The 13,197-nt window shown below is 37.3% G+C and overlaps 1 protein-coding gene across 2 annotated transcripts in view; it reads right to left on the bottom strand.

Annotated features, from left to right (window-relative positions):
- Top3alpha (topoisomerase 3-alpha) overlaps positions 1-13,197 on the bottom strand; it is a 487,070-nt gene that overhangs the window by 19,190 nt on the left and 454,683 nt on the right. Inside the window, exon 11 of one of the 2 annotated variants that reach the window (XM_067766002.1) lies at positions 2,647-2,666. The exons of the other annotated variant lie outside the window; for it this stretch is intronic. Coding sequence (XP_067622103.1) covers positions 2,662-2,666 — 5 coding nt within the window. The 3' untranslated portion in view covers positions 2,647-2,661. Of the gene's footprint in view, positions 1-2,646; positions 2,667-13,197 lie in introns of those variants that run through there. 2 annotated transcript variants of the gene reach the window in all.

The following is a 13,197-nucleotide window of genomic DNA, read 5'->3' as shown; positions in this document are numbered from 1 at the left end:
TGTAGCTCGCTTTGTTTCGACGTCCCGTATGCCGTTTATAAAGCTCTGAATTTTTACCCTTTCATTGTATTCCACAGGTGCGTCGGCATTTGCAAGATGATCCAATCTTTCAATGTCTGAAGCAAACTCCTGCAAAGCCTCGTGAGATTTTTGGTAGCGGTGTTGCAATTCTGTTTGGTAGATTTGTTTCCTGTGTTTCCTTCTGTGACGTCGTTCTACAGCAGCCATCAATGCTTCATAGTTGTTCCGATCTTCTTCGGGAATCGTGTGTAGGATTTCGGCTGCTGGCCTCTTCAATGCTACTTATAGAGCTGCAACTTTATCTTCAGCATTCCAGTTGTTCACCGTTGCGGTCTTCTCAAACTGAAGCTTAAACACCTGAAAAGGAACAGAACCGTCAAAGGATGGTGTTTTTTCATTTGGATTACTCGCTGAAACTGCTGGGCGATTTAGTTGCAACTACTGTATACGACCTCTCAATGTTTCAATCTCGGCATCGATTTTGTCTTCGAGTTGTAAAATTTTTGTATCTTGCGCCTCCAACTTTGGGAAAATACGTCCTTCTTGCCCTTCCCGTTGAGCAGAGATCTGCGATGATATTTGTGCTGAAATTTGCGCCGACATTTCGGATATTCGTGCTTCTTGTGCTTCAATCTTAGATGTAATCTGTGTCGAAATTTCTGAAATACACGTTTCTTGTGCTTCAATATTCGATGTTATACGGTTCTCCTGCGATTCCAGCTGAGATGACATTTACGACGAAATTTCTGAAATGCGTGCCTCCTGTGCTTCTATCGTGTTCAAGTCTGTGCTCGTAACTGTCTTCGATGTTTCGTTTTTCTCTTCAATTTTTGTTGTTGTCTCGTCCCCATCAGGATGAAAGACATCATCGACCACATTAATTCCTTCCGACTCCATAGCGTCTCGTAGCCGTGTTTGAAGTTCGTTCTTATTGCGGTTCATGTTTTTTTGTACTACCGACTGTTTTTTTATTTATTGCAAATTTCTTTTTGGTTTCTCCTGCGATTCCAGCTGAGATGACATTTACGACGAAATTTCTGAAATGCGTGCCTCCTGTGCTTCTATCTTGGATGTTATGCGTGTCTCCTGTGATTCCAGTTGGGATGACACTGCCGATGTTTGAGCAGATATAGCAGCCAAAATCGTGTTCAAGTCTGTGCTCGTAACTGCCTGCGATGTTTCGTTTTTCCCTTCAATTTTTGTTGTTGTCTCGTCCCCATCAGGATGAAAGACATCATCGACCACATTAATTCCTTCCGACTCCATAGCGTCTCGTAGCCGTGCTTGAAGTTCGTTCTTATTGCGGTTCATGTTTTTTTGTACTACCGACTGTTTTTTTATTTATTGCAAATTTCTTTTTGGTTTCGGGGTTACAGTCCAATAAATCAGAAAAACGCCTTCTTTATTTTTTCGCCAACGTTTCGACCTTTTATTTTGGTCTTCTTCAGGGCGTAATGACAAAAATATAAAACTTAGTATATAAGGCCTTGCATTGCAATAGAGGGTTAATAAAAATTAATTACATATAGAAACAAAAGTACATATATAGCACAATTATTGAAATCACAGATTCTTACCCAAAATTACTGCGTTCTTCCTTGTCCAGTTGTTTTGTATAGATATTTTGTTTTCTGCGTTTTGCAGAAATGGTCATGTATAAAATTAGACCCTGAAGAAGACCAAAATAAAAGGTCGAAACGTTACTAAGCTTTCAAAAGCGCGCCTAAAAATCATATCCACACTATTAGGAATAAGCTACATACAGAGTGTATGTGCCTACATGGTGATTAAAAGAAATAGAAACAAAAAAGGCAACTCTTAGAAACCAATTGTACAGCGAATAACGGGGCATTCATATGGCTTAGCAGCTAAAGGCATCTGCCTTTGCACTGATATGAATGTTGGAGATTCGAGTTCAACGCTCAGCTCCCGAAAAGCTAGCTGATGAAGAAGTGAAATTTAGAAACATGTCATAGTAACAATTTTTCTCTAATATCAATAACAAAGGTCGAAACGTTGGCGAAAAATAAAAAAGGCGTTATTCTGATTTATTGAACTGTAAACCCGGAACCAAAAACAAATTATTGCCGGTTGTATTCAATCCAGGGTTCTCCAACTTCTTTTTCAGTTGCTGGACCCTTAATTCACTTAACTTTGCCATGTCCTTGTTGTCCTCTGGAATTTATTGAACAATTCCTCTTCTGACACCAATTGTAACGAATTTGGGGTAATTCTGCTTATTTCCAACCTTCTGCTAATGTTCGCATCGCTAAATTGTCGAATAAATAACTCCAATATTCTGTAATGCAAAATGGTCTTTATTAGACTGCTTTGGAATTACTTCACAATATCTCTTACTTCACAACTAATTCCGTGTTTAAATCAAACTGCTTACTGACTGCTCAGCTTGCTCTGCTTTTATACTCTCTGTTGCTTTGTCCAACTGTCTAGACGTTTCCTCTTCTAGAATCCTCTACCTGGTCACCAGCCATACGTGCGTGTAGTTGTAGTGTGTAACCATATGCGCGTGTATATGTGAGTACTACTTCGGCTAATGATGACATGCGTTTGTGAGTATAGCTTGCTTTAAGGTTTTTGTTGTGGTGCATTTATTTAGTGATGTGAATATTCGCCACAATATTAATCTAATTAAAATACATGTACATTTATGTATGAGCATTTACATACTTGTTTACTAGGAAACAAATTTCTATGATCAGTACAAGGGTTATAGACCCCGATGTTTCTATCTTAAGACTCAAGCACAACTTTGGTTACGTAAATATAACTAAATAAATGAATATTAACAAAGCAATCCCAAACAAACAAAAATATATGCACATATGCATCTATACACACATAAATGTATGTACGTATACATACATGTGCATGCTCATATGTACAAGCAATGAGCGTAAAATAAACAGGCTTTTTTTATTTTACTATTCGAGTAGCTCGGACGCATTATTTGATTACCTCGATACGCGCTACTCGAATAATAAGGAAAGGAATTCGAATAAATGTAAGCGAATAAACAAATAAAAATATCGAGTAAATATTATTCGAATTACGAATACCTGGCGAATAAAAGAGTTTATTATTCGAGAAATTTGTATTCGAATAGTCCAACCCCTACTGCCAACTCATTAACATGTACCAGCAAACCATAGATCTACTAAATAAAAAAATATTGTCAATAATGCGAAAATAACTGTCACATCTACCATTATGGATACGCATTATCCAATTTTCATTGTAATATGTATTAAATCAAATTTTTCATTGGAAGCATATGTAAACTTTAAAGTACTTCTTTTTAATTTTTTGGATAATGGCAATCTTGCAGCCAGTGAAAGCTGAGCTATCGTACTCTTTGGCAGGTTGATGACATTCATATTCATTCAATATTTTTGGTTGCTGATACATCACGGGGTGATTCATTATTGAAGTCTTGTTGGAAAATTCCTACTGCTCCGTCCATATTTTGATAGTTGTGGTTTGTTCCAGATCGTCTCCTATGCTCAGCTGTTCCCCAAACAAAATATGTTATGTCCGGGAAACTTTCATCAAACATAACTGCAGTAGTGTCTTCATTTCCTTGCGTAAATGACTTAATAGTTGTCGATGTTGATAAGACAGCTTATTTTTGAGTTTTGGTATTGATTGCATTTTTGACGCTCTCAGCTGGAAGATCAACGGCACCCATAATCTCATCGAACTCGTCATTACTATTAAGGAAATAAGTAGTCTTCTGATAGCCAAATAACATTCTTGCAATCAGGAAAACTCATGCAGCCTATATAAAACCCATCTTGATTTTTCTTTTGTCGTAAGGCTAATGGCGTTACTAAGCATTTTGGGCATTGAAATATTCTCAACTTTTCCTATAGCACTGGTGTGTCCAGTTTTGTCAGTCATCATTATTTGCTGTTGGATTTTCATTAATTCTACGAAAAAACAAAATGCAGTGTGATTAAAGAAAACTACTTATGCTTGGAGCTTGGTTATCGCAAAGCCATTTTATTGTCAAAGGCAGTAATTTTTTCTGTTATTTGTTTGTAGGCTTCCAAATATTTTTGAATTCGTTCTCCAAGAACTATTTTTGGATCCTTTTTACCAGTACATATATCCTTTAAATCTGCCTCGAACGCTGCTCTCAACAAAGGTTTCGCCAGTGCTAGATCCATTGCATCATAACCCTCATATAGACCCATTTCAATTATACCAGGTACAAGGCAGCCTTTTTCAACCACACCAATATATCCTATACATTTGAACTAACATTATAAGTAGCTAAAAAAAAATTAGGCATACCAGATTTCTGCTCATACGGATATGACTCCCTAAGCCCTTCTGCGGCGTAGGTCCATCAATCAGATGTCTGTTGGGATGCCCAGGTTTCTGGGTATTCAACAGAAACTGTTTGGTTAGCATTTCATTTCTCTCCCTAATGGGGAGTATTCTCGCCTCATTATGTAGACGGTGTTCTGGGGACATAAAAAGACAGCCCGTAGCTGCTCTTAGGGCGGTATTTTGGCAGGCCTTTAGGCTTGGCGACCATATCGGGGACGCGTAGCATGCAATCGGTTGGCCAATTGCTTTGTAAGTGGTAATGAGCATTTCTGTATCTTTACCCCAAGTACAGCCGGCAATAGATTTGAGGATTTTATTACGGCTCTGGATTTTCGGTACAATTGCGGCTACATGCTCTCCAAAATGTAGATCGTGATCGAACGTCACATCCAAGATTTTGGGGTGTAAGACAGTCGGTAGCGTGGTGCCATCGACGTGGATATTCATTATGAACGAAATATGGCGCGTCCGTGTTTTATCTGAAGTACTAATGGCATTTAGCGCGTTGGTAGTGCTTGTAGGGTATTAGTAATGGATTATTATTATTAATTTAATTTTATTTAACTTTGTAAATTTATTACTTTGAATTTTTGTAATTTTCGATATGTATCCAAATATTATTTTTCAATGTGCAATTTTTGATATATCAATGTTCAGCATTGAAAAATAACATTTGGATACATCATATAAGTTAACACAACAAACGTTGCAATAACAAAATTATTGCATCACAGCAATATCAAGTGACAATGCGAACATATAACCTGATTGTCTCCCATGGGCAAAAGATACGACACGCGCTACCAAAATATTATGACGCTGCTACAACAAACCCGGCAAATATTCCCAGCACATGCAAGTGCAACGTGACCTGACAAACATACAAATGTAGAATTAGCCGTAAAGTAGAATTAAGAATAATTGTAAAATCAGTTCTAATTTGAAAGTGAACGAATAAAGTCTTCGTGTCCACAAAAAATATTTTTTTTAAGGATTTAATGTAGCAAAATCCTAACATATATATTATTTCTAATTGCTGTTTTTATGTACGGATCCCTTTTTCGCTCTTATTTGGAATCCAAATCTATAAATAAGGTTTTGGTCGTAAAGTTGGAGATTCCGGCTATTAGCGAGCTTTGGGCAATTTTGGTCGTAGTACTTTTGTTTAGCTATATTTTATTAAAATAATTTGTTAAAAATAAACGATTGCGAGCACACAAAGGTATCTATTTGTACTATGGCACTATTGTGATTAATTGCACTGCATTACCAGTAGTTGCTATTGTACGCTAGATCGCAGCGCAAGCTGTAAGTTTTAATTGATTGGCGGCAGTTGCTATTATACGCTAGATGGCAGCGAAAGCTTTAAGTTAATAGAACAGCTGATTTCTGTTGATATTTGATACGAGACTTTTATATTGGTTGCCCAAGATGCGCACGGGTCAGGCACGTATTGAAAATTACAAAAATTCAAAAGAACAAATTTACAAAGTTAAATTAAATTAATGCATTACTAATGCCCTACAGTGCTATGTAATTTTCGGGCATGTTGATGATTGGCTAGTTGCAAATTTGCATTAAAGTAGGGGAGCAGAATGGCTTCAAGTATCTTGGCTACTGGCGATAGGAGTTATATCGGACGATAAGAATCTCCTATGCTAGCTGGTTTCCCAGGCTTTAGTAGCGGGACCACTTTGGCCATTTTCCATTTTTCGGGGAAGGCACAAGTTGAAAACATGTGCTAGATAATTAAATCCCTCTTTGCCGAGGTTTTTAAGTATCGGCATGGCTATGCCGTATGGGCCCACTGCTTTAGATGGTTTAGCATTAACGATGGGATCCTCAACCTCTTTGGGGGTGGTGGTAATTGGAGACGCGGTGTATTTATGTTTGTGTGTGCGTCTGTTAGCCCGCCGCACAGTGTTTCGTGTAGAACAAGCTAGCTGGACAAAAACAAAGTTCTTATTTCAAGAAAAGTGTAATGAGAAATGAAAGAAAACAAACAAAATAACGGGATTTTTGCTTTTTTTTTGATATTTTTGCTCATATGTATTGAGTAATTGAAGTAAGAAGGCAGGAGTGGCCGTAAAATGCATTGATTAATTTGCAAAATTCTTCTTGAATATTAAGCTTCATATTTCTTTTAAGTGAACACTTTTATATAATTTTTTTGATGGATTCTAAGTCCGAAGGTAAGTAAAATTTTTTAACAGTAATTCTTTCGCAATTAGAGTATTTTCAATGTATTTATCATTTCGTTATTAAGAAGAAAAGGTATTTATTCTCTATATTTTTAAATTTAGGGACAAAAAAGTTACATACATCCGCGGACATTCGGGCTAAATTTTACATATGTTATAGACGCAAGTATTATCTAATAGTCGAAAGAAAAAACCATTGCGAATTCTTTGCACATATATTTTAAATTTTTTTTTTTGTAGATTTAGTTATCTCTACATATAAAATAGGATGTATGTACGTATCAGGTCCTACGAGATATTTGAACCTTTAAAGCTGATCTACAAACGGCAAAACCAATTCCCAGGTACAAGGAACAAACATGTAGCCATAAAACACACAAAACTGAACGTGCAAGGTCAATAAGAGCACACCAAAAGCAAAAAGGCGAAGATCACTGACTTCAACCTGCCACAACCTACCACACCAGTCACCAAGGCATAAAAACAGGTACATACAAAGCAATCCTAATACAGGTATAACCACACAGGAACGCTGCACAAAACTACCCCATTTGGTAGCATCTACGCCAATACCTGAATGTAATATAAATACTGCACAACTGATAACAAATCAGAACGATCAACTTAAGATGGCAGCACAACAATCATCAACTATTCACCCTGTCGGAAAATCAACAACACAAAGCAGTTTAGTTATAACCGTACCAAGAACGGAGTTTTTTGACATTTGGGTTCAACATTCGAAGGAAACCAGATATAAAGAATTATAGAGTTTGATTTACTTAAGTACGATTTAAGCGAAGCAGCCGAGTATTCGATAAAAAGTTTAAGCTTACAAATATCGGCATATTCGTCGAAGCTGGATCAAAAGTGGAACACTTCTGGAAGACATACGGAGCGATTTTTGAATAAAAACTTGGAGTGGCTTTCGGGTCCAGACTTCACATTTACAATAACTGTGGATTCAAAGTTGCCATCAGACCAACCAACCACTTCTTCAGGTAACCCCGGCCCGGAAGACGAAAGAAGGACTTTGTTAGCTGCAGTGAAAAGACCAAACGGCGTCGAGTGGTGACCTCTTGCAATCTAGAAGTCCTGGTGAGTTACTTTATGCGGCAGAGGTATCAACGCGTATGTCCGGCAACAGAAATGTTGCAAAAATTATAAAAAAAATCACAGGAAACCACTCAAATATCCGGCTAAAAAGATGACATGTGAGCCAGATGCAAGATGCTTGAGCAATGTATAAGCTTTAGCATACTACGTAGATAGCAAGTCCACGACTCATGGGTACAAAACGACTGGAAGTGGAGCATCAAGGTAGGCCATAAGGTTTATCCATCATTTTGTAGTCTAAGAAAAGCTAAGGCAGAATGCTATTCAAATGCGGAAATTAAAGTCCAGTCCGTATTAGATAAAACTGTTGAGCGTTTAGTTTTAGCAAACCAAGAAGTTTTTGTTAGTTTATTACCTACAAACTTGACGTATACTTTAATCAGCAAGTGGGGTTGCGACGGAAGCTCTGGCCATAGCACATATAAGCACAAGTTTACATGCAGTTCTGACACTGATGAGTTTTATTTATATTTTCTTTCGTTCCTCTTCAATTACAGGGTGAAAAAGGTAACATTGTTTGGCAGAATCCTCGACCTTCTTCTACCATGTATTTTCGTCCAATTAAATTTATTTTTTCTAAAGAAACAAAAGACTTTATTGTTTTTGAAAGTTTTAGAGGAGATAAATGCGTTGTTGCCAACAAAGTACATGCCCGAAGAATACGAAGTTTCCGTGAATCACATTATGCTTCTAACAATGATTGACGGAAAAGTTTGCAATGCTTTGACTGAAACTTCTTCCGCACAGAAGTGTTATATTTGTGGTGCCACTCCAAAAGATATGAATAATGAGTTACGGGACTTTACGCCTAACCGAGATAGTCTTGGTTTTGGTTTGTCTACTCCCCATGCATGGATAAGATGTTTTGAATGCTTGCTTCACATAAGTTATCGCCTCGAAGTAAAAAATGGCAGCTTAGGAATTAGGCAGATAAAGAGAGTGTAAAGCTACGTTCCAACGAAATCCATAATAAATTTAAAAGTGTTCTTGGATTGATAGTAGATAAACCCAAACCAGGTTTCGGCAATACCAATGACGGCAACACTGCTCGTAGGTTTTTCGAAAATTCTGAGGCTAGTGCTGAGATTACGGGATTGGATGTAACGCTCATCAAAAGATTCGACACTCTACTTCGCGCATTAGCATCTGGGTACAATATAAATATCCAAAGATTTGAAAAATTTGCGGTCGAGACTAAAAAACTATACATAGATCTCTATCCATGGTTTAATATGCCTGTTACAGTTCGTAAAATCTTAGTGCATAGTACTGATATTGTACAATAAGAAATTTAACCTATTGGTCAACTTTCTGTGGAAGCACAGGAAGCCAGTGACAAAGATTTGAGACGATTCAGGGATGACAACACACAAAAGCAGTCGAATGAAGCCACGAATAGGGATCTTATGAATATGTTGCTTATAACATCGGATCCTTTAGTTAACAGTTTTAGGGAGATACCTAAGAAAAAATTTAAAAGTCTGACTTCAGAAGTCTTAAATTTACTGTCCCCCGATAATGTTGAGGAGTCAATAAATACCCCAGTTGTTTCAAGCTTTCACAGTAGTGTTGCTGATGCTCATGACTATTCCACAAGTGACTCATCGAATGGAAGTGATGATAGCGAATAATAACATAATTATAAAAGATAACCTACCCTATAACTTTTTGTTGGATCAGGTTTTATTTAATTTAAATCTATTGTTTTTTCTACTTTGTATGATACTTTACTTTTAAGTTTTTGTAATAAGTAATTTTCACATAATTAATTTAATTATTAACATTATTATTATTATTATTGTAATTCACTTTTACATTCCTGACTGGTACTATAAAATAATTTTGTAAAAATTGTATTGCCAGGATAAATACTCAAATAAATACAAAATATGTATGTACATATGTACAGTCACTCACATAAATAAGTAGACAGCCCTTTTTGGACAATTCTTACAATTTTCGCTTTCGCAAATTTATTTTAACTAATTTCCCATAAGAAAATTTGTCACGATCTATAACAAAAACTAAATTATATTTAAAAAATGTTTGAAAAATTCGACGAATTTTCATAAAAAACTTTAATTTTTTTCGGAATTTTTAAATTTTTTTAGAGTATTGAGATTTGTAGTCCATTCAATTTAAGTACAATAAAGTAATATTCTTAAGTCCTTTAAATTTTTTTGGATCTATGTCACTTATTCACATGAGTTACTGTATATGAAATAAGCAAATGTATGCATATGAAGTAAAATTTTGGAAAAAAAATAAAAAAAAAAGAACATATGGCTGAAAAAAATTACGTAGTTGTAATAAATGACTGCATACGAAACGGAAAATCTCATAAAATAATTTTGTCCAGCTAGCTTGTTCTACACGAAACACTGTGCGCCGTCTAACTTTGTCAACCGCAGAATGTATTACATATTGTCGGCAGAAAGCGCACGCGTATTTTTTCGCCTCCGACACCACTTTATCGCCAAAGGAGATGGAGATTTTGCCATTGTGCTTAGCCAGATTCGATGGAGACTTTACGGTGGACCAAAGCTTATCCACACCGGTAGAGAGGTTACAATTCCTTAAATGCTCCTCCCATTTCGCCCGCTTGTGTTCATCCACAAGCAATCTGATGTGTTGGTTATATCCCTTATTTGGGTGTCGGACGCGGATTGAATGTCCTTGCGGAAAGAACGTCCCCCTTGGCGAGCATCAGTCGGAATAGGGAGGGCAAAAAAGCGATTGTCTGGAGAGGATTTGTAGTCATCCCACTTTCCTTTCTTAACGTTGACGAAAGTGCGGTTCGCGGTAATGATGAAGTCGGCGATTCGCTCGAGCGAAAGGCATAGAGGAAGCTGGACAGATGCCAATGTTACCATCGGCTGCCAGTTGACGCTGGTTACTAGGATAGATCTGGCGCACTGTGACAGCTACCTACCATACGAGTGGGGGCGTCTCCGTTTGTTATGCAGAACGTCGTTTCCTCTATTTGGTCCGCCAACATCTCTCCCCCGCCGTCCGCCTGTAGGTTAGAATTTCATAGAGCGTGATGGGCATTGAAATCACCTAAGATAATACGATCATCACCAGTGAGTAGTGATTTGATATCATGGCGGTATCCACTGGGGCAACAGGTGACGGGAAGGATGTAGATGTTGATGATTTCTAGGTTTACATCACCTGACCGGACATATATGACGTGACTCTCTAGGACACTGTCCCTACGGTCGATGTCGGGATCAAATACATTGTATTGCACTGAGTGGTGTATGATGAAACGCGAGACCGCCTCAATTTCCGCTCTGGCGATCTTTCTGTGGACGTTATACCCAGAATAGGTCTGCAGAGCAGATCTTGCTGTAAGTTTGGTCTCTTGAATGGCAGCAATGTGGATGTTATGCCACTTCATGAAATCAAATATCTCCGTGATCTTCCCAGTTAATCCATTACAGTTTAACTGCAGAATTCTGAAGTGCAACGGGATGGCGTTACTCTTCGAACGGGACGTCGTTACTCTAGGGGTAAGTGACGGGTGATTACGCCTGAGGGGGGCGCTAAGGCTCAGACTACGGGACGCCCTTCGGCGTGAACAGCAAGGAGCCACAAAATATTTATAAAAGTTACGAGAACGTCGGGTTTTGGGGTCTAGCCCGGAGCAGGAGAGTATGGCGCAGTCCCGCTGCTGGGAGGATTGCAATTTGTGGGAGGGACACAAAAAATTAAATTGGGTTAGACTAAATGACAGTCCTTGGTCGGGAAAAATCCCGAGTAGCTCTGGTACATAGAAACGGCTGCCTTGGGAAGCGATGGGAGAAGATAACTTGCTGTTCTGCAAAGCCAAATTTATAAGCTACAACACTTGCGGAAGATCATTGTTCTCAGTGGGATTGAGATTCAGCGTTAGGCGAAACGCTGCACTTGCGTTGCAGAAACCAAAAAAATTTGGAAAGTTTTTGAATTTAAAAGAAAAAAGAGCAAGAAAAAAGTTAACAGGTAGCACCGAAATGTAAACTTAAGTTAAGTAAAAGTTATATTAATAAATAACACTGAGGGTTTGAAAGCGAGTAGTTTTAGTGTAATTGTAACTGGCACTTAAAAAACAATACAAATAAAATAATAATAAAAAATGTTTAAGTTAAACGGTTTTATTGAAAAGAATACTTGCATGAAGAAATAATAATACTAAAAGCTAGAAAATAATTAGGTACGTCTTAGGTACTAGTCATCACACTCCTCATCAATCTAGGGCGTTGATCATACAATTAAATAAAAGCGTTGGGCGCGTGAAATTTCTAAAAATGTGAGGCATAGCATAGCCTGATTAAGGTTCAGTTGGTCTTATATATAACTATCAATAGAAACTTGACGCGTCCAACGCTTTTATTTAATTGTCTGATCAACGCCCTAGATTGATCAGGAGTGTGATGGCTAGTACCTAGGACCTACCTAGTTATTTTCTAGCTTTTAGTATCATTATTACTTCATGTAAGTGTTGTTTTCAATAAAACCGTTTAACTAAAAAATTTTTTTTTAATTATTTTATTTTCATGTTTTTAGTCTTTATTTAATTGCCTATTATTTCTTATTCTATTTAGTTCATTTAGTGACTCTTTCATTTAGTGACTCTGACAAATTGTTACAATACAAGTCCTCAATACATAATCCTTCCAAAGACTTTACGCGACTCAGCGCCACGTATGCTTGTCCCTCCTCCAACTCCAAAATATTTTGATGTCACATCTACCGAACTGTATGTAATATTTGTTCCCAATATGAGCCAAATCGGACATAATAGGTCGCTTTCTATTCTCGTAAGTATTAAGTGTTCCAAATATGAGCCAAACTACAAATACCATTTTTGTGAATATCTCGATCCTTGCGCCACCTAGCGGTGATTTTTTTCATAAGTCGCTTCTATTCTTGTATGTATTATGTGTTCCAAATATGAGCCAAATCGGACAACAAATACGATTTTTGTGAATATCTCGATCCTTGCGCCACCTAGCGGTGATTTTTTTACATAGGTCGCTTTCTATTCTTGCATGTATTATGTGTTCCAAATATGAGCCAAATCGGACAACAAATACCATTTTTGTGAATATCTCGATCCTTGCGCCACCTAGCGGTGATTTTTTTCATAAGTTGCTTCTATTCTTGTATGTATTATGTGTTCCAAATATGAGCCAAATCGGACAACAAATACGATTTTTGGGAATATCTCGATCCTTGCGCCAGATAGCGGCGATTTTTTTCTTATTATTGCATTGTCATCAGGTTCTAAAGTATATTCCAAATTTCAAGCTTGTAGCTTATCGGGAAGTTACTTAAATTTCAATTACAAAATTCGTGCCAGCCAGCCAACCAATCAGCCTGTCAAGTCAAGCTAAATAAAACCGTTTAAAAACTGCGATAGCAAGCAACCAAAATAGTGCACACAAAAAAATTTTACGGTGAAAAGATGCCAATCAAAACTGAAAGGAGCATAATGTCCCGGAAAAAAAATGTTAATAAG

This window comes from Eurosta solidaginis, chromosome 2 (genome assembly GCF_040869045.1).
Source record: "Eurosta solidaginis isolate ZX-2024a chromosome 2, ASM4086904v1, whole genome shotgun sequence".
NCBI lineage: Eukaryota > Metazoa > Arthropoda > Insecta > Diptera > Tephritidae > Eurosta > Eurosta solidaginis.
Note: the sequence above shows the minus strand (reverse complement) of the source record. Positions and strands in the feature narration are given on the sequence as shown.